The following is a 26273-nucleotide window of genomic DNA, read 5'->3' on the forward strand; positions in this document are numbered from 1 at the left end:
TGCCCACTTTTAACGTGGGTGGTCAGAGATGATATTCAGTGGCATTGCCCAGTTTAGTGCCACTGAATATTGGTAGTTGGGCGTCTCATCGTAATTTAAATGGCCCAGAGTCTCTCCTGCCTGCTTAAATCACTCTGAATATCTGCCAGATTGTTATTAGTTGCTAGTTTTATTATGTATGTAGTTTTGTAACCTGTTCTGGGCGTTATCAAGAGAGCAGGCAAATACTTGAATGAATGAATGAATGAATGAATGAATAAATAAATAAATAATGATTGAGAAACTCCAGAAAGGGGAGAGGAAGGGAAAGTTTGCACCCTGACTCCTCCTCTCTCAATCTGTAGCAATCTTGGTGATGGTAAAGGGAAAGTAACCTTCCCCTGCCATTCTTGCATCCCCAAACTAAAAAGGCAAATTACATCTAGAGGTGCTTGATTCCATTGAAATTTAAGGGGACCTTTTACTAAGGTGCGCTGAAAAATGGCCTGCGGTAGTGTAGGTGCAGGTTTTAGGTGCGCACAGATCCATTTTTCAGCACGCCTGTAAAAAATGCCTTTTTTTAAGCTTTTGCTAAAAGTGGACGTGCAGCAAAATAAAAATTAGAGTGTCCATTTTGGGCTGAGACCTTACCACCAACCATTGACTTAGCAGTAAGCTCTCACGTGTTAACCGGGCAGTAATGACTTGCGCACGTAGAATGGCACTTGACATGCGTAGCTGACGTGTCAGAAAATAAAAATTATTTTTCAGATGTGTGTCAAAAATGAAATTACCGCAACCGCCACGCGGTTACCGGGCGGTAACTCCATATTGGAACGCATTGGGCCCTAAGAGATCAATGAATGTGCTAAATGTGTAGGGTTGCCACCTGACTCCATGTCTTAAGAGCTAGGATAATCCTGTTCTTGTTTTACCATATGGGACACATAGACTTAAAGTTCTGATTATCTCTGAGTGCAAATGTGTGAGGTGTGACTGAATAAGTGTTTGCGTGAGGAAGAAACAGAAACAAAGAATAGTGTTCCTTCCTCGCAAGCAAAGCAGTGATGGCCCTTTAAAAGCAAAGTTTTCATGGAAAATTTTAGCCAATTTTTAAAAATAGGTTAATGTTTCTAGATGTGTTTTAAGGTGTCATACAATAAGAATACAAATAAGTCACTTTGAAGTTGATAGTTTTCCTATTTTCTGCTAGAATAAAAAAGGTTCAAGTGTCATAATGAAGTAATGGGAGATATATAGCTATGTCAACACCCTATTCTAGTTCAGGAGTGTCAAACTGAAATCTTGGAGGGCACAAACCAGTCTTTGTCATGATATTCCTAATGAATATGCATCTTTTAACAGAGTAACTACAATTTAGGTATATCGTAATCCATTTTTTATTCTAATAATATCAAAAACTATCTTCTTCATGACTAAACATAAATGCTCTATCGCATTTTACCCAGTTTTGCTATGATCCTATTATCACCTCATTCATACATTCCCATTCATACTATATAACACAACTGTCACAGCTTGACACTGTAGTGCAATACAGAGACATTCTTTACATTGAATTGCTTCCTCTCCACTGAATCAGATAAATCTTATTTCTTTCCCTATATGAATCTTTGACATTATAGATAAATAGTTCGTCATTTATCTTATAAAGAATTCAGTCACTTCACATGTTTAACCCATAAGGTTATTTTGGGCTCTATTAATTCAATGCTGATCAACGCTGAGCCATAAACCACTTATCTTGAAACAACTTTGTGGTGTATTACTATCCTTGTTCTTTAGTAGTTTTTCTCTGTATTCTTTTTGCTATATTCCTCATAAGTATCTTGTGCATTCACATCCTCAGGTAAGCTGTATACTTTTCCTTTCTTTCCATCGCTTATAGAACCGGCTGTTGTGTTCCCTTGCTCAATCCGAGTTAAACCCTACGCATTCTAATGTGTTTCGCCGATAGCATCTTCAGGGGCTCAACTAAACAAAAATGAGCAATTAGGATATAGGAAAACCAACTCATTTCCCTCTTAATTAATTAAACCTTTTTCAAAAACTTTTAAATTTCATACGTTATAACATAGTATTATGACCTACGCACGTCAAATGTCACTTTCATGTCCGAAAATAAAATTTATTTTTCAGCCACACATATCAGACACATGCCAAAAATGAAATTACCTCAAGATCCACATGGTAACTGGGTGGTAACTCCATTTTGGCGTGTGTTGGGTGCGCGTAGATGCTTATGCAGCTTAGTAAAAGAGCCCTTTAATGAGTTGCACTTACTGTGAACTGCCAAACACCTTCCATGCCCACTCTCCACCCATGCCATGCCCCTAGACACAAAAAGCACTTAACGCATGGTTTACCACACTGTAATTGCTAAATTACTGCAAAGCCTCTTAATGAGGCTCTTCCCTAGAAGTTTCAATGTGGTAAATTGTGTGTTAACCCCCAGATTGTGTGTTAACCCCCAGATTCTATATATGGCAACTAAAGTTGCATACGCAAATTTGGCAGTGCGGCCAAATTGCACATTCGACTTGTTTGACAAGCTGATTGGTGCCAATAATTGGCCAAAACAAGCAATTATTGGCACTAATTAGAATTTGCTTTGCAACATTCTAAGCAAAATCTGTAAAGTGATGCGCGTAAATTCTAATGTGTGGGTTTCAAAAGGAGGTGTGGCCATGGGAGGGGCATAGGTGGGTCTAGATATCACACACACTCTTATAGAATACAGCCAAATCTACAGGTACTTACACCAGGTTTTACTTGGTGTAAATGGTCATACCTAAATTTAGTCATGGGTCTGGGTGCTATGCTATTCTATGAATCGCGCCTAACGTTAGGTGTAGGTTATAGAATAGCGCTAAGCATGTATTTTCCACAATGATTTTTTTTTGGCACCATTTATAGAATCTAGTCATAAGTGCTTAATGCATTTATAGTAAAAGGGCCCTTTAATGTTCTATATAGTTTATTTTCCATCACCTTTATGACTGGCTTATTGAAAAATTGGGAACTAGTGAATCAACTAGCAGGAAATTCTAGAATCAAATATTAACAGTGATTATTAGTGAATGCACAGTAACGTAATGTCAGATATTATTTCAGAGGAATGTGGGCTTGATAAAATGTCAGAACAGTCATTTCATAAGCCAGTTCCATCAGTTTTCATTTCCAATGCACGTAAGTTTTAAATAAACTATTTTAGGAAAGAGAAATGAGAACTAAATCAATTCCACAGGAATAAGGTACCCCTGAAAATGAAAGCTACTGGATATGTTTTGTAGTTTGATCATGAATAAGGTTTTAACTTTTACTGTGTAGTGTTTACTGGGCTTTGACTCACCTGTCACTTTCTTTTCTGTTCATGATTCCATAACTATAGGCTGACAAATCAAGGAGCCCTTTTACTAATGCATGCTTAGTGTGTGAAAAAATGATTACCATAAAATGCATGAAAACATTTTGTGGTATTTCCCTCTTTTCTGTGTGCTAAGCATGGGCTATTTTTTTTAATTTCTTTACAGGGGTCATGTTATAGATGGAGAGTGGGCATTCTTGTGTTATTCAGCTAGTGTGTTCTGATTAGCATGCGCTAATCAGATAATGCAGAGTTAACATGGTAGCACTTAGAACTTTCTAAATAGGAGACAGTAAGTGATCCCACATTAATGTTTTGCAGGTCCCTTGTGCTAATTAGCATGTGACCGGCAAAAATTAAATGAAAAAAAAAAAGAAAGCCTAAAAACCTGCCACAATGAATCTGGGTTTAGCGTGCAGGAAAGTCCCATGTTAAAACATGCTAAGCCCAGATTCTAGCACAGTTTAGTGAAAGGATCTCCAAGTCACATGAAAGTTTTAAAATAGTTATGTTTGCACTTCTGTTGTCACTTAGGAGCCCTTTTACTGAAGCTTAGTGCACTCAGGGGCCCTTTTACTAAAGGGTTGGTGCGCTGCAACAGGTTTGCCACGCACCAATCTGGAATTACTGCTGGGATATCGAAGGAGCCCAGCAGTAGTTCCCACCTCGAGCATGTGCCATTTCCGGTGCTACAAAAATATTTCTATTTTTGTAGTGCCAGGTTAGTGCGGGAGCCCTTAATGGGTGGCAGTAAGTGCTCCTCCCTCCAAAATGGCCTCACAGCAAGTGGCTCACTTCCACATGGCCATTTCTTTTCCAGCAAAAAGGACAGCCTTATACCCATTATGGTAAAAGGGGGCCTCAGCACACATCAAAAACACACAGATGCTAGCACAGGTCCCCTTTTAACGCAGCTTAGTAAAAGGACCCCTAACAGAATTAATGTGCACTAAATGCTGCATGTCCTATTTTATATCTATTGGCCACGTGGCACATAGCACACACTAATGTCCATTAGCATGCATTAAGCTTTAGTAAAAGGGCCCCTTAGACTCCTACAATCGCTACTGGTAAATAGATACAAGTATTGCCTGAATATTGCAATTCATGCATATTAGTTTTGTTCATGTGCAAATGAAACTCATAGATCTGGAGTGACCTTAAAGAACAGGAGATTTTTTTTTTGGGGGGGGGGGGGTGATGTATATTGTTGCAAACTAAGTTGATTGGCATGCCTGAAGGCTTCTCTGACTGAATTTAGATTGTGGTGATGCCATACGAGACCATAAAATCTGCTTTTAAAATGGCAACATGCGTAACACTTCAGGAAACTGGCCTAGTAATGGTCATTGCAGGATGCAGCATCATCAGAGACAAGCCTACCAGATTATGATATCTATTTATGTTATTGGATTAAAGAAGGCAATAAAATATGATTAGCTAACAACTGCAAAGAAACAGCCTGAAATCCAGAAATAATATTTATTTGATGAACATTAAGAGCAGACAGTAGAAAAAAGTAGTATAAATAAAACTATATATATTAATATAATGCTTTATTTTACTTCTTCAGTACTCCACAAAACACTACAGGCAGTAACAAAATAATTCAATTAATTTCAAAGACCCTTTGAGCAAAGCTTTAAGGATGAAATTCATCTGCCACAGTCCACTCATGTTCTTTTGTGAACAATGTAATGGAAATGTATTTTTTTGTAATCTAATAATGTTTTGATAAATTAGTTTCTTAAAACAATTGAAATAGTTTGTTACATTACTCAGGATTGATAACAAATACACATCTATAAACAACATAAATAGCTGAAAAATAAATTAAGCAGACATTTCAATGCAAGGGCCAATTTACTTTTTTTTGTTGAAATCATACCTAAGGTGTGGTAAGGGTCAATACACTGAAGAGAAACACTACATAGAAGGGATCAGTAGCAGCCATTTACATAGTTTCCATTGCTCGATTGACATTGTGATCTCTCCCTTTGCCTACTTTTTCTTGGTTAAGGTACTCCAGGACCTTCATTAACATATCTTCATCCAGGTACTCTTTATTTTGTGTGTCATCATTTTCCTTCATTTTAGAAAACCTTTTGTTGACTGGGTCCAGTTTATCAACCTCTTGTGACCCCTCATGAGTTAAATACTCTTTAAAAGCCCGATCATATTGTTCATCTTCTTGTAGTTCATCTTCAGCAGGAACAAACATTGGCATACGTTTTATTTGGTTTGGAGCCTTTACTTCTGGGTATTCAGACAACATCTTTGCTAAGTAGTCTGCCAGTTCTTCATCTTTGTCATTCATTGCTTCATGTTCTACCTGTCTTCTGTCTAAATTGTTGATCCATGGAGCTTTGGCATATTTATATCCTTTTGGTCTTCTATGTGTAAAAGATGATCTTGGCATACCATTTTCTTGATTGAATTGACTTAAACTGTAAGCTGGTTTCTGGTTTTGTAAATTCTCTGTTCCCAAAAGGTTTACAACATCTTCAATTGTGAGGTCTTCAGGTAGATTTGCCAAGATGGGATTTGATGATTCCTTTAAGTAACCATTTTTTGAATTCACTGTATTTTTCAGCGAATTCATTTGATCCAAAGCAGGATTTGAGATTTCATCCAGATCTTCTGGGAGCTCAGGCTCCTCCTGATCAGTCTCTAACTTTTCCTCTTGTTTCTTATTATCTCCAGCCCTAAGCATATCAATCAAATCCTCAGGAGGGATTTGTAATTTTCTTGAGATATCTATCAGTTGATATACTGCCCGAGGATCAATTTCTCTTTCTAAAACTTTTGTTGCTCTTTTCTCTTCAGTTTGTCCACTCCGTGGTCTACTGTTTTCAAACTTATTCACCAGCCTCAACATTTTCAAGTAATAGTTCATTAATCTGGAAAGGTTTTCTGGTTGTTGTTCTTTATGTTCTTTTCTTGCATCATCTTGAAATTCAAGCCCATCTGATCGCTTCATATCATCATCAATCTCTTCTTCATTTTTTTCAATTTCTTCCTTGCTGTCTTTAATCTCTTCTTGGGTTTCAGTTTCTACTTTTTCTTCTATAGGATTCCAGTCCTCTCCTCCAACAACATCTTCATATGCAATGTTATTAACTTTATATGTGCCATCTTCATCATCCTTATAAAACTTCTGGTCTTCCTCATGCTCTTCCCTTTTATGGTTAGTTGGTCCAGTCAGTTTTGCTAGTTCCTGAAACACTGACTCTAAAGTAGCAAGACTTTGGGGAGTATATTGCTCTTCTACTATTTCATTGGTACGCTTGAAAGGACTGTCTCTAGAACTCTCTTCATAGTATCCAAAAGGCATCTTCAGATTCTTGTGTTTTCTCTCAGGTAAGTTATTTGTTTCATAATCATCACTCAGTTCAGCTGGCAAGTTTTTGTCTGAAGTCAAAGAATATAGTTTATTATTCGCTTTAGAGGATGGCTTTGCCTCTCTGTCTGCTTGCATCAAAGCTTCTAGCATTATCCTTACCCACTGTGATTCATCATCATTCAAAGGACCTTTTAGATTTTCCGAAAAATGGTTCCGATCATTGTTTCCTTTCTGCAGAAGAAATGGGGCAGCTTGGTATGAATTATAGTCTGGAATACTTTCTCCTTTGTTAGACTGCTGTCTAAGATTCTCTATATATTCCAGTGCTTTAACCATCTCTGGACTTGGAAACCTCTGCATGTTTTTTAGCCTATAGTCCAAGTCTTTCTGTGGTAGCTGGTAGTACTGAAATGATGCTGCATCAACACAGCAGATAAGGAGAAACACAGGTGTGAAAGACAAAGTTGTTCCAAGCCAGCGAGTGGTAGCGCATGCCATAGTTGCAATTTCTCCTTTAAAAAAAAAAAGAAAAGAGATTAACATATTCAGACTTAAGCAATAAAGTATGAATAATGGACACAATGAACAAAGTGTCATAGTTGACAGAAAAATAAATTCTTCATGCTCTAACTATTGGAATACACTGAATGCCCAATAAGATTTCTAAATGGATTCTAGGCCCTTCCAGTTAATCTTTTCACAACCTTTCAGTGGTCCATAATTTTATAAGGGTAGAATTAGTGAATAGTTATCTGTAAATATTCAATCTCTTATAATTGAAAAAAAGCTGTTCTTTTTTCACTTACCTTATAAGTCAGAGCTAGTGTCTAATAAATATAACACACAAGTAAAATTGAATTCTACCTTTATTTATAAATAATGATATTTTCATATGAAATATAATGCATATATTCCTGATTTCAAATTCAGATTATTTATTTATGTATAAAGGTAATCCGAGAATTTAATGGAGCCTAATGTAATTTAACCAGGAAAGGAGTTGCCTTGGTATAACAACGAACTCTATAAACAAGATGGGCAATGGTGTTCTGCACTGATTGAAGTTTCTTGACGAAAGAGTACTTTAAACCTGAGTAAATGGCATTGCAATAGTCAAACTTAGAGAGTATTAGTTTTTAGACCAAAGAACAGAATATTGAATACGGAAAGAAAGGTATCAATCGCTTCAGCCTTCACAATGTATTAAAGACACTGGATATCACCTTAGACAAGTGAGATTAAAATGACAGATACTGGTCAACAGATTTTCATAATGGCAACTAACACGTAAGTCATATTATCTATAGTGAAGTTCCTAATAGCCATAGGGTGATAGGGATTAGTCAGGATTAGAAACTTGGTTTTGTCTTGGTTTAGTTTTAATTTGAAATCAGCAGCTCAGGATTCCATCAGATCTAAACTGATAGTAGGCAAGATTTCAACTATATTGTGTACAAATGAGATGTAAAAAGTAACATCATTGGCATATATAAAGGTATTAAAACCTCTGGATTTCAGTAAACTACCTAGTGGAGCCACCATTAACTTGAACAGAATGGGGGAAAGAGGGGAACCCTGGATAACACCACAAACAGAGGACCAAAGTGAAGACATAAGACCAGTCTGTTTTACTTGATATTGCCTAGATTTTAGAAAACCATTGAACCATTATAAGACTACACCATAGGCGCCAAAATAATCCATCAAACTTAGTAAAATACAATGGTCAACTGTATCAAAAGCACTAGACATATCAAACTGTAGAATTAAAAATTTCCTACCTAAGTTCAGTTCTTTCCTAAAATTGGCTATCAAGGTGGTTAAGACAGTCTCTGTACTATATCCAAGTCTGAACCGAGATTGAGAGCTATGCAGAACAGAATATGAATGAAGTTATTCCATAAATCAAGATGACACCAATCCTTCCATCACCTTTACTAACAAAGATATAGATGTCACTGGCCTATAACTGGATACTTCACTCCTAGAGGGACAAGGTGTTCTTCAGAATAGGAGTAAGAATTATTCTGTCATTTTCTTTAGGGAATTAACCTTGAGATTTTTTTTTTGTTACATTTGTACCCCGCACTTTCCCACTCATGGCAGGCTCAATGCGGCTTACATGGGGCAATGGAGAGTTAAGTGACTTGCCCAGAGTCACAAGGAGCTGCCTGTGCCTGAAGTGGGAATTGAACTAAATTCCTCAGTTCCCCAGGACCAAAGTCTACCACCCTAATAGAAGAGAGAAATAATATAAGATAATGAATGATTAAATCTGGTGCTGACCAGTAGATAACTGGGGCAAGGGTCCAATAAACAATGTGAAAATGAATACTTAGACAGAAAGAATTTGACTGAATCTAATGATGAATTACGATTTCCTTGGAAGATTCTCTTATTTAGCTAATTCAGGGGGAAAGTTAACATGGACTACTGTTACTGCTAACCCCAATTATTAGTAACTAGGTGGCCCTTTTACTAAAGCTTAGCATGCACTAAGAGACATTAGCACACATTAAATGCTGCACCTATTGGCCAGGTGACGCATAGCCACACCAAGCTTTAGTAAAAGTTGCCCTAGGTTATATTGCACAAAATGGAACCTGTGCTGAAACAACACAAGTTAGTGGTAAAATAACATGTCTTAACAGTAGCCCACATTGATAACTTTGCACCTAAATGTGAAAATTTAAAATATAGGTAGTTTAATAAGATCCCTGCCATTCTTATATCCTATCAAGTGAAAAAAGCCCGATGAGCCTCCAAGAATGGGTTGGCATCTAAAGTTTATTAAAAGACCCAACACAGGTCATTGTGTGACAGTCTTGGCAGCGTTTTCTGGCTGTATAAATTAACTACATTGTTTTAACCATTGTATGTGTTGGTAATACTTACTGATCTTTGAAAGAACAAAGGATTACATCATGATTGTAACACTAACACTGATGACTCCTGACGCAGCTGCTCTGCCGAAACATGGCCGGTATCAGGCCCTTTAATAAACTTTAGATGCCAGCTCATTCTTGGAGGTCTTTTTTCACTTGGCTTGGTTTCCTGTGTTTTGGACTCCCTCTCTCCTGTTCAACTATTCTGATATCATATAACATGCGTAATACATTTGTGGAACTACATTGATTTGTTTATTCCTTTGCCAATATCCTTTTGCTAAACTATTTCCTGATTGGAAGAAGTTTTCAAAGCAGGAACATACTATGTGTTATCATGAATGAGATGCAAATATTGCTTTAGAGTTAGCAGGTCACAAATGTCCATAGCTGATGACTGATATGTGTAACCCATATATAAATTGGGTTTGATGGCATGTAGTTTGTGTGTTAGTGAACCTGGTATTTTCATCTGTGTTATTTTCCTGTCAGGACCTGATGATGTCAAGTTTGTGAGACAGTGCATGCTGTCAGTAATCATATCAATTTGTCTTCTACATAGCAACTAAGGCTGTGAAGGAGGAAGAGTTTTCTGAGGAAGGAAATATCAGTGGGTGTTTCCTTGGCTCAGTGAAGGGAGAGTTGTGTGATGTCTGGCAGAGTGAGCAGATCACAGAAGACAGAGGGGTGAAGGATTTTGAGAGTTAGTTCTGTGATCTTTGTTAGTGTGAATAGATCACAGATGACAGAGGTATGAGAGGTTTTGAGGTAGTTGTGAGAGGCTGTCAAAGAAGACAGAGCTTAGGGGTCCTTTTACTAAGGTGCGCTGAAAATGAGCTGCGGTAGTATAGGCATGTGTTGTGGATGCACGCATATCCATTTTTCAGCGCACCTGTAAAAATGGCCTTTTTAAAAATTTTGCCAAAAATGGACGTGCAGCAAAATAAAAATTGACATGCATCCATTTTGGGTCTGAGACCTTACTGCCAGCCATTGACTTAGTGGTAAAATCTCTCACGTTAACCGTGCAGCAATTGCCTCAAACGTCAAGTCAGAGTTACCGCCCAATTTTCACTGCGCGCCAGAAAATAAAATATATTTTCTGGCGCGTGTAGCAGATGCGCGTCAAAAATGAAATTACTTCACAGGCCACGCGGTAGCTGGGCGGTAACCCTAAATTGACGCACATTGGGCACACTTAGGTGCCTTTGTGGTTTAGTAAAAGGACCCTTTAGTGATGAGGAAAAGCAGTGAGAGTTTTGACAGTTGAATTCACTGACATTTTGTAGCAGTTCCTGGGGGAATGGAAAGGGAATCTATCCTTCAATACTCTTTCTACTTAGGCAGAGGCATCAGGACGCCACATATATATTGGATTTGCCCCCACCAGAGCCAGTTCTGTTGTTCGCCCCTTTATATATCATATACATAACTGTGAGCTATACCCAGACTTCGTCCATGTGAACACCTATCTGCACATTAAATGCTTTTAAATATACGCACAGGTATAGAATTGTGCATAGAATTCTCAGTCGCCGGGCCTCTTTTCTGGAACTCTTTGCCAGAGTAGCTAAGTTTTGCCTTTATACTATATAAGTTTATTAATTCCATTAACTTATTCTTTTATGCTAAAAAGAAAATATTTCATTTATTAGATATATATGTAGCATTTCTTTTTTGCAAGCTGGCTCTGGTGGGGGCATCTGTTAGGCAAGTCGCCTTCCCCAAATACATCTGTGGCACCCTGATGTCTCTGCCTGAATCCAGGAAAACTCCAGGTCATAGTCTAGTATTGAATATCCAGGGCAAATACTGACCACGATGAGCTGAATATTAACCGGTCAGTTCCCATGCAATATTTTTTTAGAAATTTAGAGGGTCTTTTACTAAGGCGCGCTCACATTTTTAGCACGTGCTAAAATTGTGAGTGTGCTAAACGTTAGAAACGCCAAGAGGGGCATAATCGAACGGCGCCGGCCATCTTCGGGGCCGGCTCCGTGAAAGGGCGGAGCCAAGCATATTTTCGAAATACGCTTGGCGCGGCCAAATCGCTCGCCGGGGTTAGATGAGATGTCCGACTCCAATTTTCAGCCATAATGGAAACTGGAGCCGGCCATCTCAAATCTGGCAAAATGTAAGGCATTTGGGCGTGAGAGAAGCCAGCATTTCTAGTGCACTGGCCCCCCTGACATGCCAGGACACCAACCGGGCACCCTAGGAGGCACTTAAAAAAATTAATAAAAAAAACAAAAATAACTTCCAGATGCATAGCACCTTTCCCTTGTGTGCTGAGTCCCCCAAATCCCCCCCAAACCCACTGCCCACAACTCTACACTATTACCATAGCCCTAAGGGGTGAAGGGGGCACCTACATGTTGGTACAGTGGGTTTTGGAGGGCTCCCATTTACCAGCACAAGTGTAACAGGTAGGGGGGGATGGGCCTGGGTCCACCTGCCTAAAGTGCACTGCAGAACACTAGAAACTGCTCCAGGGACCTGCATAGTGCTGTCAGGGAACTGGGTATGATATTTGAGGCTGGCATACAGGCTGGCAAAAAATGTCTGATTTTTTTTGTGTGTGTGTGGGAGGGGGGTGGTGACCACTGGGGGAGTAAGGGGAGGTGATCCCCACTTCCCTCCGGTGGTCATCTGCTCAGTTGGGGCACTTTTTTGGGACTTGAAAATCAACCTCGAATTCACCACCAAACCATCACCTCCTCTTCACCCTATAACCCTCAACCAACCAACCCAGGCCTCCTTCTCCTCGTTTCCTGATATCACCAAAGAGGAAACCGCCCATCTTCTTTCCTCCTCGAAATGCACCACCTGTTCCTCTGACCCCATCCCCACCAACTTATTTAACGCCATCTCTCCTACTGTCACCCCACTCCAACTGTCATATCCTCAACCTCTCTCTCTCCACTGCAACTGTCCCTGACACCTTCAAGCATGCTGTAGTCACACCACTCCTCAAAAAACCTTCACTTGACCCTACCTGTCCCTCCAACTACCGCCCCATTTCCCTCCTACCCTTCCTCTCCAAGATACTTGAACGGCACCGTTCACAGCCGTTGCCTTGATTTTCTCTCCTCTCATGCCATCCTCGATCCGCTTCAATCCGGCTTTCACCTCTTACACTCGACAGAAATGGCGCTATCTAAAGTCTGCAATTACCTCTTCCTTGCCAGATCCAAAGGTCACTACTCCATCCTCATCCTCCTCAACCTATCTGCCGCTTTTGACACTGTCAATCACAATATACTTCTTGCCACACTGTCCTCATTTGGGTTCCAGGGCTCTGTCCTCTCCTGGTTCTCCTCTTATCTCTCCCACCGTACCTTCAGAGTACATTCTCATGGTTCTTCCTCCAGCCCCTCCTGCTCTCCGTTGGAGTTCCTCAGGGATCTGTCCTTGGACCCCTTCTTTTTTCAATCTACACCTCTTCCCTGGGCTCTCTGATCTCATCCCATGGTTTCCAATATCATCTTTATGCTGATGACACCCAGCTTTATCTCTCCACACCAGACATCACTGCGGAAACCCAGGACAAAGTATCAGCCTGCTTATCCGACATTGCTGCCTGAACATGGCCAAGACCGAGCTTATTGTCTTCCCACCCAAACCCACTTCTCCTCTCCCTCCACTCTCTATCTCAGTTGATAACATCCTCATCCTCCCCGTCTCATCTGCCCGCAACCTCGGAGTCATCTTCGACTCCTCCCTCTCCTTCTCTGCACATATCCAGCAGATAGCCAAGACCAGTCACTTCTTCCTCTATAACATCAGCAAAATTCGCCCTTTCCTCTCTGAACACACCACCCGAACTCTCATCCACTCTCTCATTACCTCTCACCTTGACTACTTCAACCTACTCCTCACTGGCCTCCCACTTAGCCATCTATCCCCCCTTCAATCCATTCAGAACTCTGCTGCACGTCTTATCTTCCGCCTGGACTGATATACTCATATCACCCCTCTCCTCAAGTCACTTCACTGGCTTCCGATCAGGTACCGCTTACAGTTCAAGCTTCTCCTACTAACCTACAAATGCACTCAATCTGCAGCCCCTCCTCACCTCTCCACCCTCATCTCTCCTTACGTTCCTATCCGTAACCTCCACTCTCAAGACAAATCACTCCTTTCAGTACCCTTCTCCACCACCGCCAACTCCAGGCTCCGCCCTTTCTGCCTCACCTCACCCCATGCTTGGAATAAACTCCCTAAGCCCATACGCCAGGCCCCCTCCATGCCCATCTTCAAATCCTTGCTCAAAGCCCACCTCTTCAATGTCGCCTTCGGCACCTAACCACTATACCTCTATTCAGGAAATCTAGACTGCCCCAACTTGACATTTCGTCCTTTAGATTGTAAGCTCCTTTGAGCAGGGACTGTCCTTCTTTGTTAAACTGTACAGTGCTGCGTAACCCTAGTAGTGCTCTAGAAATGTTAAGTAGTAGTAGTAGTAGTAGTACTTGGACCTAAAAAAAAAGGGTCCAAATAAAACGGACCAAATTCTCCTGACAGCCAGCTTTCTTTTTTCCATTATCGGGTGAAGCCGGCCATCTCAACACACACCCCCATCCCGCCTTTGCTACCATGCCGACATGCCCCCTTTCAACTTTCGCCGGCCCCGCGACGGAACGCAGTTGAAGCCGCCCAAAATCAGCTTTCGATTATGCCGATTTGGGCGGATTCAGGAGATTACCACCCATCTCCCAATTTGTGTCGGAAGATGGGCGGCGATCTCTTTTGAAAATCAGCTGGCAATGCATTCCTATGGGCATCTCTATCATTATCGAGCCCACAATTGTAGCGCACGCTAAAAACGTGAGCGCGCCTTAGTAAAAGACGACCTTAGTCTGGAATCTGTTTATTGTTGAAATACATATATGCTTTTATACTGTCATCATTTTAAAAGCTCACATCAACTGACAAGGAGCAAATACAGCAAGTCAATCTTAATTGATGTGTTCAATGCTTGAAGAAAGAGAGTAAATCAATCAGACATGACAACTAAAAGTAATCAGAAGACATGTTAATCAAAAACCTAACAAAATTCAGCCTGTTTCAATTAAACAGTGAACCAATAGTTTCCACACTAAATGAGACTCATGCAACTCTGTTAAGTCTAAGGACCTGATATGCAAAGGATTTATGCTCTTAACTTTGAAAGTTATGATCTTAGGGGGATCTTTTATTAAAGATTAGCTTGAGTTATCTGCAACAATGCCCATTTTATTCCTATGGGTCCTGCTGCAGACAACTCAAGCTAACCTTTAGTAAAAGACTTCCTTAAATTGGCCTCTTTGAAAATTTACTAGAGTTGAGTACCTAAATTTATACTTAAAATTTCACTAAAATCCTAAATTAAGAGCGTGGGTGGCAACTTGGGGAAATAAGTTTGGAGATCAGCACTAGACTCATAAATTAGGCTCATAAATTTAGACAAATGAATGGCAGGCAAAAATTATGAGGGTAATATTTCGCCCACAGTGGTCAGAAGTTTTTAAGCCACTGACAGCTGTGGGCTGAACTGAGTGCAGATAGGCATGGGGAAAGCCACTGCATGTTCCTGGGATCAGTAGCATGAACCTTGCTCCTATTTGGGATTTTGTCAGGTACTTGTGACCTGAATTGGCCACTTTTGGAAACAGGATATTGGGCTAGATGGACCATTGGTCTGACCCAGTATGGCTATTCTTACGTTCTTATGTTCAATGCCAAGCTATGTCTGGACTCCGGAACTGAATATCCAGTTACAGTGACCAGCCAGAAGTTAACCACATACCGGCCGATATTTAGACTGGTGTGCGGTTAACTTGGCAGATAATGTTGTGATAGCCTTTATGCTATCCTAACTTTATCCACTTACTTTACCAGTTAGTGGTCTGAAAACCGCTGCTGTCTAGTTAAGCACTGCTGAATATTAGTGGATAGGTAGACACAAGTGATTTAACTGGGCAGAAGAATCTCTTGCCTGATTAAATTGATTTGAATATTGACCCCTATAAACATAATTTTTAAGCTCCTAGATTATGATGAATTTTCAGCTGAAAAATTAGACTCAAAGTCAGTTGACAATTGGGCCAAATTTAGGATACTAACAGGTGAACTTTCAAAAGAGAAGAGCGCCCATCTTCCGACACAAATCGGTAGATGGGCGTCCTTCTCGCAAGGTCACCCAAATCGGCATAATCGAAAGCCAATTTTGGGCGCACTCAACTGCTTTCCATTGCGGGAATGACCAAAGTTCACGGGGGCATGTCGGCAGTATAGCGAAGGCGGGACTGGGGCGTGCTTAGGAGATGGGCGTCCTCAGCCGATAATGGAAAAAAGAAGGGCGTCCCTGATGAGCATTTGGTCGACTTTACCTGGTCCATTTTGTTTCATAACCAAGCCTCGAAAAGGTGCCCGAACTGACCAGATGACCACCGGAGGGAATCGGGGATGACCTCCCCTTACTCCCCCAGTGGTCACCAACCCCCTCCCACCCAAAAAAAATTTTTAACATTTTTTGACAGCCTCTATGCCAGCCACAAATGTCATACCCAGCTCCATGATAGCAGTATGCAGGTCCCTGGAGCAGGTTTAGTGGGTGCAGTGCACTTCAGGCAGGCGGACCCAGGCCCATCCCCCAACCTGTTACACTTGTGCTGTAAATGTGAGCCCTTCAAAACCCACCCGAACCCACTGTACCCACATGTAGGGGTCCCCTTCACCTCTTAGGGCTATGGTAGTGGTGTACAGGGTGTACAGTTGTGGGGAGTGGGGTTTGGGGGGGGGGGTTGGGGGGCTCAGCACCCAAGGTAAGGGAGCTATGCAGCTGGGAGCAATTTGTGAAGTCCACTGCAGTGCCCCCTAGGGTGCCCAGTTGGTGTCCTGGCATATCAGGGGGACCAGTGCACTATGAATGCTGGCTCCTCCCATGACCAAATGGCTTGGATTTGGTCGTTTTTGAGATGGGCGTCCTCGGTTTCCATTATCACTGAAAACCGGGGACGGCCATCTCTAAGATCGACCTAAGGATGACCATCTCTAAGGTCGACCTAAATGTTGAGATTTGGGTGTCCCCGACCATATTATCGAAATGAAAGATGGACGCCCATCTTGTTTCGATAATAGCGGTTCCCCGCCCCTTCACGGGGCTGTCCTGCGGGGATGCCCCCAGGAAAACTTGGGCGCCCCGTTCGATTATGCCCCTCCACGGGACCCTTTTACAATGATGCGGTAGGTCTACCATGGCAATGGTGTGCGGTAATCCAACTCTAATACTGGACTCCCAGGGGCACCTGGTGATAGTTCTGGCCCCCATCATATGCCATTTCCTGCCCACATATATATTTTTTTACGTGAGTGGCAGGGGTGTGCCTGGCAGTAATTGGGCAGTGCCATGTGTTGCCCAGTTACTGCTGGGCTACAGCAGGAGCCCTTACTGGCTCCTAAATAGGAGGCAGTAAGGACACCACCAGAAAACAGCTGCATGGCAAGTGATTTACTTTTCACATGGCCATTTCTGTCCCCTGCCTGGAAATTCCCTTTTACTGGGCAGTGGTAAAAGGGGGTCTCAGCGCATGGCAAACCCACAAGCCAATGCCACCGCAGGTCCCCTTTTACTGCCACTTGATAAAAGGGGCTCTAAATTAAGAGCATAAATTCAGGAGCTCAGCATTTTTTTGAATACTAAGTCCTAAGATTATACCATTGTGGAACATAAACTAAGTTACCTAGAAACAAATAGGAATAACATTTATCTTAGTATTTCAGTAAGAAGATTTTTCCGTTCATTGGAGCTCAATAAATCCAGTGACACTGGGTCTCATGTAAACATTTTTTCCCATGGCATATATGCTGAAGAAGTAGAGAGTTTAAAAACCACATCTGGTCAATCTAATGGACCAATCCAGCCTGTTCTGATCCATAACTCTTCTTAATGCAGAGATTGCATATTATGTCAAAGATTTGAATTAGGCCTCTAGCCTTTTTAGGTCATGGAGGCTAAACAGGTAGAAAAGGTGATTGGATGCTTGGATGCATACAGAGAGGACTGATCAGCAGGAACAAGGAGGTGATACTGCCTCCACATAAGACCTCATTTGGGGAACTATGTGCAATTCTGGAGATCACACTTTCAAAAAGCTATAAACCAAATGGAATCAGTCCAGAGGGTGACTACTAAAATGATCAGTGGTCTTTGTCATAAACCATATGGGGCTGGACTTAAAATCTAAATATGTAGAAGTTTGGAAGAAAGACAGGATAGGGGAGATGTGATAGACATTTAAAAGTCTCCTTTTGATAAAAAAGGAAGGTCTAGGAAAAAGGGTCATAGAATGAAGATGAAAGAAATTAAACTGAGGAGTAATCCAGAGGAAATATTTCTTTGTGGAAAGGATGGTGGATGCATGGAACAGCCTTACAGTGGAGGCAGTGAAGATGAAGAAGAAACTGAGGTGCAAGCATACAGATCTCTGAGGAAGATGAAGGGAATATAGAGCTTAGTAGTTAGTATGGAAGGACAGACTGGATAGGGCATACAGGAGCCCTTTTACTAAGCCACGTAAGCGAATATACGTGCCCAACGTGTGCCAATTTGGAGTTACCACCTGGCTACTGGGTGGCTCTTGCAGTAATTTCATTTTTGGCGCTCGTCTGATACGCGCGTCCGAAAAATCATTTTTATTTTCTGGTGTGCATCTGCTATGCGCACCAAGTGGCATTTGGCGCACGTAGGTCATTACTGCCCGGTTAACGTGTGAGACCTTACCATTAAGTCAATGGCTGGTGGTAAGGTCTCAGACCCAAAATGGATGCGCGCCAATTTGTAATTTGTGGCATGAGTAATGTCAAGCCTTATAGCGGAGGGAGAGGGAAGGTGGAGGAGAGCTTGTTGGGAGGCATGCAGGTACCAGAAGGGGGGGGGGGGGGACATAAAGAATAAGAAAATTAGAAACATAATCAGAAGCAGAAGGTAGAAGGCCCTTGTGAGAAAATACGAGTAATTTGTAATTAATACAAAAGGAAACAGGTAGCCAGTGTTCTTTTTTGAGTAATGGAGTTACATGATTGAATTTGTGTGCATTGTGTAAAGGTTTGACGGCCATGGATTGAATGAGGGCTTTAATGCAGATAGGGGTAATCTAGCAAACAGAGAGAGAAGGAGGGTATGGACACATGAAGCCAGTAAGTAGGACTTAACTGAGCAAATTTGTTGCAAGGAAGTAAGATTGAATGACTTTATTGATGTGCAGTTAAAATGTAAGTTTGGGGTCAAAAAAGACTCCCAAAATACATAATTTGTCATTATAATTCATAATGTGACATTGAAGAGTAGGGAGAGGAGGAATGACACAATAGAGATTAGGGAACTGCATAGTTTCAGATTTAGAGACATAAGAGAAAGTCTGTGGTTAGAAAGCTAGGCAGCTGTAAGCTCAGACAGGAGCTGAGAAAGGAGGGATCAACCAAATTCGAGGTAAAGGAGTAGAGCATTTGGTCATCAACAGCATAGCAGTATGAGCTGCATCCAGAAAACTGAATGACTGAAATCAGAGGAGAAATAAAATGATTGAATAAAGTCAGAGCCAGGATAGAACTTTGAGGAACACATAAAGTATAAGAATATTTAGTAGAACAGAGATTATCTGAAAAAGAGTTGAAAAGAACAATAACTTAAATATGAGGGAAGCCGGGGTGAGGTACGTATTTTGTTACAGAGCGTGGTAAAAGGGTCTCAGTACTATGGGTTTTACCAAAAAAAACCCTGTCTGGGGTGCAGTAGAAAAGTCTTATCCAAAAAGGATACGATGAGCTGTTTCAAAACCACCTTTTCCAAACATTAAGAGACACTTTTACTAAGTTGCATTAAGCAGATAACTTGGATGTTACTACACAATAGCCATTAGCATGGACTCATCCTAATTGCCTCTGTTCATTAAAACCAAACAGCACAATTAAAAAAAAATCCCATGCTAGCTGTTTAACATGGGTAGGGGTGGGTCATGGGAACGACAAGGGAAGAACAGAAGAATGGCCAGCTGTAGCAGCTAGAACATGGATTGGTACTGCTCACTAGCTGTCATGAATGCTGATTGCACAGCTGCACTTAGCACTACCTCCATAGGTGGAGTTAAGTGCTACCATGCTACTGGCAGTCTGATAGCACAGCTTCAAGTGTTCAAAAATAGATAAAGCCAAGCCTCTTGATCTCCCACTAGTACCCCTTATCCTATCCCCCTGAACATTTGACTCTCCCTGTAGACTCCTCCAAAAAAGACCCTTCCCAACATCAGACCCCCCCCCCCCCCAACACCCACCGACATCTCCTTAAACTTACCTGGGTTCCTTTGTCTAGTGGTACAAGAAGGAAACATTCTCTCTTCTCTCTCACCCTCTCTAGCTCTGGGTTTCCAAATGTTGTTGATTATCCCTAGCAGAAGTCTTGTGATGCTACCGCTAGGGTCAACTTTCCATATAAAGGCCATTGATCCTTATATGGATGGATGACCCCTAGCAGTAATACTATGAGACTACCACTAGGGATCCATGAGTGACATTTTGAAACTGTGAGCCAGACTGGACAGTAGCAAAGGGGTACTGCTCCTATCCAGTGCCACTTGGCTCCCAGGTGAGTCCCAGGTAATGGTGGGATTCTGATGAGGTTTGGGAGAAGAGGTCTGCTGAGAGAGATCAGATGTTTGGGGGGATTAGATGGAAGAGGCAGTGGCAGGGGGATTGGGATGGGGCTGACCCACCACCATATCTGCAGTCACAACTGCAGTTTCATCTATTCTTAGACATATAGTGCTGGGGCCCATATTACATGCACTGGCAAGTAGCACAGGTAACCCTCACTGTCTGCCATGATATGTAATATAGTTTCATGAGGTAGGTGTGTGCCCAGTATACTAAATGCAGGGCAGATGCTGAGTGCATTCCTTGCATTTACTGAAGAGGCTTCGTACTTATTGCATCTTAAGTTTGGCACTTCAGGTGCATTAAGTGCAAAATCCTACTACACTTTAGTAAACAAGCCCCTAAATGGCATGGCTAAAGCGGCTAGGGTTCTTCAGCTTGGAGAAAAGACAGCTGAGGGGAGATATGATAGAGGTCAATAAACTAATGATTGGAGTGGAATGGGTAGACATAAATCACTTGTTTACTCTTTGCAAGGGTGCTGGGACTAGGGGGCACGCAGTGAAGCTACAAATTAGTAAATCAGAAATGAATCGGAGAAAATATTTCTTCACTCAACATGTAATTAAGCCCTGGAATCCGTCACCAGAGAATGTAGTAAAAGCAGTTAACTTAGCAGGGTTTAAAAAAGGTTTGGATAGCTTCCTAAAAGAAAAGTCCATAAACCATTATTAAAATGGACTTGGGGAAAATCCACTGCTTATTTCTAGCATAAGCAGCATAAAATGTATTGTACTGTTTTGGGATCTTGCCAGGTACCTGTAACCTGGATTGGCCACTGTTAGAAACAGGATGCTGGGCTTGATGGACCTTCAATCTGTCCCAGTATGGCCACACTTATGTACTTAACTGCACTGAATATCTGGTTATAAAGTGGCTGCTGGATAGTTATCCAAATATGCCAATGAATATCAGCGGTACCCAAATAGCTACCACTTCTCCCCTGGACTGCTCTGGAACTACTCCAAAGAAAGTCAGAGATGATTATCAGAAGTTTTATCTAGATAATGCTGCTAAAAATCTGGGTATGCCCTCTCTCAGTGGCACTTATTCAAGAAGCAGCCATGCCTACCTGCTGATTATCAAGCCATTAGATTATAAGCTCTCTAGGAACAGGGAAATCCATACTATATCTGATTGCAATTTGCCTTGAGCTGCTATAGAAAAAGGCATGAGCTAAATCTAAAATATAAGACAATACAATTTCTTCTGTTCTGCAATAATTCCAGTAATGGTTCTACACTGAGTACAGAGAAAAAAGCTAGCTATAGCTAGGAATTACAAAAAGTAATACACCATTGAGAAATCTTTTTATATTTTAGCACCTTAGGAGAGGAACAATGTTATAATAGTCAATCTTTAAAAAGCATTGTTTTGCCACATTGGGGAAGATTCATAACTGAATCATGTAAAATGGTTCTAAATCATGCAGTATCTCATAAACTCAGGTGCACAGTTTAAATATGACCCTTGTTTCAACTTATAAGAACATAAGAGTAGCCATACTGGGTCAGACCAATGGTCCATCTAGCTCAGTATCCTGTTTTTCAAACAGTGGCCAAGCCAGATCACAAGTACTTGGCAGAAACCCAAATCATGGCAACACTCCATACTACAAATCCCAGGGCAAGCAGTTGCTTCCCATGTCTGTCTCAACAGCAGACTATGGACTTTTCCTCCAGGAATTTCTCCAAACCTTTTTTGAGCCCTGATACACTAACCACTGTTTCCACATCCTCTGGCAAAGAGTTCCAGAGCTTAACTATTCATTGAGTGAAAAAATATTTCCTCCTATGTGTTTTAAAAGTATTTCCATGTAACTTCCTTGAGTGTCCCCTAGTTTTTGTACTTTTGGAATGAGTAAACAATCGATTTACTTCTACTCATTCTACACCACTCAGGATTTTGTAGACCTCAATCATATCTCCCTTCATCCATCTCTTTTCCAAGCTAAAGAGCCCTAACCTCTTTAGCCTTTCCTCATACAAGAGGAGTTCCAGCCCCTTTATCATGTTGGTCACTCTTCTTTGAACCTTTTCTAATTCTGCTATATATCTGTTTTGAGATACGGTGACCAGAACTGAAGGCAATACTCAAGGTGCGGATGCACCATGGAGTGATACAAAGGTAGCTAGGTAGCTAGTTAAAGCACTGTAACAAAGGGGTCACCCTATCGTATTTACTAGCCCTATAACAATCTTGCTGAAGTATTTTGTAAAGTTTGTATCCTTTTTTGTACCCTATCCAATATTCTAATATTACAATAATCTATTTGGATTATTATGTAAAATAATAGGTTATTATGTAAAATAATAGTTCAATATTGATTAGATTGAAAATATTTTCAAATTTGAAGCACCTTAATCTAAAAAACATTACTCTTCACAGTTTTAAATCAACATCCACAAACACAGCTAGAGTACAGTCTTTGTTTAAGTTTTCATCAAGGCTGAGGTGAATTTCCAGTTGTTGTAATGCATTTGAGATGAGCTACTCAAGAAGTCAGAGGTTCATATCCACCACATCTACTAGATAATTGCAACTATATTATAAATTTAAGCATAATGTAGTCCAAAATTGATTTAGATAAAATGAATGAGAATTATAATCCATCAAAGCCTGAACTAGGAGACATTGAGGGGCATTTTTGAATGGGGACGCCCATCTCTAAGGGCGCCCATCTCTGAGGACGGCGCCACAAAGGGGTGGGGCTGACCATATTTTCGAATGAGATGGGCGTCCATCTTTCATTTTGATAATACGGTTGGGGCTGGCCAAATGTCAGAGATGGCCAGGTTTGAGATGGGCGTTATCGGTTTTCGCCCATAATGGAAACTGAGACTGGCCATCTCAAACCCGGCCAAATCCAAGGCATTTGGTCATGGGAGGAGCCAGCATTTGTAGTGCACTGGTCCCCCTGACATGCCAGGTCATCAACCGGTCACCCTAGGGGGCACTTCTAAAAATTAAAAATAAAAATAGCTCCCAGGTGCATAGCTCCCTTACCTTGGATGCTGAGCCCCCAACCCCCCCCCCCCCAAAAAAAACCCACTCCCCACTACCATAGCCCTAAGGGGTGAAGGGGGCACCTACATGTGGGTACAGTGGGTTTCGGGTGGGTTTTGAAGGGCTCCCATTTTCCACCACAAGTGTAACAGGTAGGGGGGATGGGCCTGGGTCCACTTGCCTGAAGTCCACTGCACCCACTAAAACTGCTCCAGGGACCTGTATACTGCTGCGATGGACCTGAGTATGACATTTGAGGCTGGCAAAAAAAGTTTTTAAAGTTGTTTTTTTGAGGGTGGGAGGGGGATAGTGACCACTGGGGGAGTCAGGGGAGGTGATCCCTGATTCCCTCCGGTGGTCATCTGGTCAGTTTGGGCACTGTTTTGGGACTTGGACCTGAGAAAAAAGGGACCAAATAAAGTGGACCAAATTCTCGCCAGTTCTTTTTTCCATTATCGGCCGAGGGTGCCCATCTCTTAAGCATGCCCAGGCATGCCCCTGTCCCGCCTTCACTACCCTTCTGACAAGCCCCCAGGAACTTTGACCATCCTTGCGACGGAAAGCAGTTGGAGTCGGCCAAAATTGGCTTTCGATTATACCGATTTGGCCGGCTTCAGGAGATGGCTGGCCATCTCCCAATTTGTGTCGGAAGATGGCCGGTGATCTCTTTAGAAAATAAGCTGGATTGGGCACTCCTTTCACAACTACCTTCAGATAATATTTATCACCAGCTAGCTATGGAAGATTCCCAGCCCTAAAAATGGAAGTAAACATTTTTCAGATCTGATATCTGATCTGAATGGAGAAAAACATATATATATATATATATATATATATATATATATATATATATATATATATATATATATATATATATATATATATATATATATATATAAGGGCTTTGCCCATCTGTCTGAGTGCACTCCAAATGTTCTCATTCCTTCCTATCTCCTAGGAAAAATGGTGCTGAATATGATTCTGTGTCTTAGAGAAGATAATGATGTGTGCCAATCGCTGTCCTATGGCAGTGGGCCTGGAGTGAACAGGGTGTGGTGGGGACTCAACCTCTGCTGATAGATTAGGCATCCCATGTCAGTGAGGAAGGGATGAACATTGTACCAGCAGGAATCTAACTGCCTACCCTAACTGCCTACCCTCTCACTGGCACAAGAGGATGAAGTCTGCCCTGGCAGTGGTGGAAGAGACAGCTGGCCCACAGAAAGATAATAGGAAGTATGTGGTGAAGGGGGAAGGCTTAGCTGATAATGTAAAGGGAGAAAAAGTGGACGAGTGCAAAGGGATGGGGATGGAGGGGAAGGTGGAATAATAGGGAGACCGCCCTGTGGGTGCTAGGGGTGCTGAGCACCCCTAACAGACATCAAGCTCCTTCTCTGTGTCCAAGGAAGTGTAAATGTGTATTGTGTTTGATACCCCCAATCACTTTGGGAATGTTGGTACCAATGCCCACAAACACACACCCAGAGGAGCACATTCTCCCACTGGCCCCTTCAGCAGGTCTAAGGTAATTTATAATACATTTCCTCTGGTCATATCTTTGTTACAACTTTCACTTCAAAATAATTTCCCCAGTGTGCTTATTTAAATTATGTCACCTTTAAAAAAAAAAAACTTTAAAATTGTTTTATTTACTAGCTGAGAATCTGAAGTACTGAACTATTTGCTGCTATAATTTCTGGTGCATAAGCTCCTGTATACTTAGGCATATCAGTTACATGGGAGTAACACCTAAAACACCAAACCTTTCAGCAGCACGAAGCAAGCGGAATGGGAAAGATTAGATCAGCCAGAATTCTGCGCAGCTGATTAAAGGAAGCGTTCATGCGTTCATTGAGCATACTCTGTTTGATGCTTGAAGAAGACAGCAAGATATATACTAGAAAACTATTATCAACAGCACAGGCTAGAACTGATATTAAAATATGTTCAAATACTGATTTTTCTTTTAAAATTTAGATTGTCTAAGCGCATATTTGTTGTGCGCTTGAAAAAATAAAGCCAAGCGATCTAATTACCTCATATTAAATAATCTGAAGAATCCATGTAATTCTTAAATGTAACATGATTTAGAAAGAGATTAAATATTTGAAGATCGCTTTCGTGTAACTAATTGCATGTTTATTTCCAAGGCTGTTGGCGCCTATTCCCTGCACACTTTGGCTTTTCACTTACTTTATACCCTGCTGCAAATCATCCCTTGTGCCGTCAGGAACCAATCGTATTTAACATAGTGCATATTCGCAATCACTCCTTAAAAATGGAACTGATCTCAGTGAGATGTATGCGCCTGAGCAATAGATTTTTTTTTTCATGAGAAGCACTGAGTAGATTTTCTTTCCTCGAGGAAACCTAGTAGCCTCAAAGGTAACCGATGTGGATTTAGTGCCGTTCACATATACCTCTTTATCTTCTCTTGGGCTCGCACTGGAATCTAGTGGCAGCTTAGGAGTTCCACAGAGGAATCTGTGTGTTTCCCTCTAGCAACAGATAGCCTTTAATTTACCTCTATAAGACTGTGCAGTAACTTTTCTAGCCAATTACAAACGTTATCCAAAAAATAAAGTAACAAGGTCAGCAATAGCATAATTACTCATGTGTAGCCGACATAAATGTTATCTGAACTGTTATTACAATTAGCTATGTAGAAAATTACATTTTCTGAGTTGACATGCATCAGGTTGTTTTTCCCCGTGTTCTCAGTTTGCCTAATTTTGTAACCTTATTTTATCTCTGAAGAAGAACAATAAACATGCAAATCACCTTCCATATACGATGTCATCATGAAAGAATCCGTTCTTACCTGTGACTTAGTAAGACGAGACGATACAAAGCATGGTCCTCTTGCTCTATCTGCCGCGGATTCATAGACTGCTTTCAGCACTAGGACAGCTCCCTCTGCTTATAGTGCCCATCACCTGACTCTGCTATGCCATAGTGACGTCACTTCACTCACAAACCA

The 26273-nt window shown here is 41.3% G+C and overlaps 1 protein-coding gene across 1 annotated transcript; it reads right to left on the bottom strand.

Moving 5' to 3' along the window:
• Positions 1 to 4877: 4877 nt before the first annotated feature.
• Positions 4878 to 26177, bottom strand: SCG2 (secretogranin II). Its single transcript, XM_030216301.1, has 2 exons — positions 26115 to 26177; positions 4878 to 7222 (listed from the first exon to the last, which is right to left on the bottom strand). Exon 2 carries the CDS (start codon positions 7206 to 7208, stop codon positions 5322 to 5324), a length of 1887 nt encoding a protein of 628 aa, XP_030072161.1. The 5' UTR covers positions 7209 to 7222; positions 26115 to 26177; the 3' UTR covers positions 4878 to 5321.
• Between the last annotated feature and the right edge of the window lie 96 nt (positions 26178 to 26273).

This window comes from Microcaecilia unicolor, chromosome 10, assembly GCF_901765095.1.
Source record: "Microcaecilia unicolor chromosome 10, aMicUni1.1, whole genome shotgun sequence".
Classification (NCBI taxonomy): Eukaryota; Metazoa; Chordata; class Amphibia; order Gymnophiona; family Siphonopidae; genus Microcaecilia; species Microcaecilia unicolor.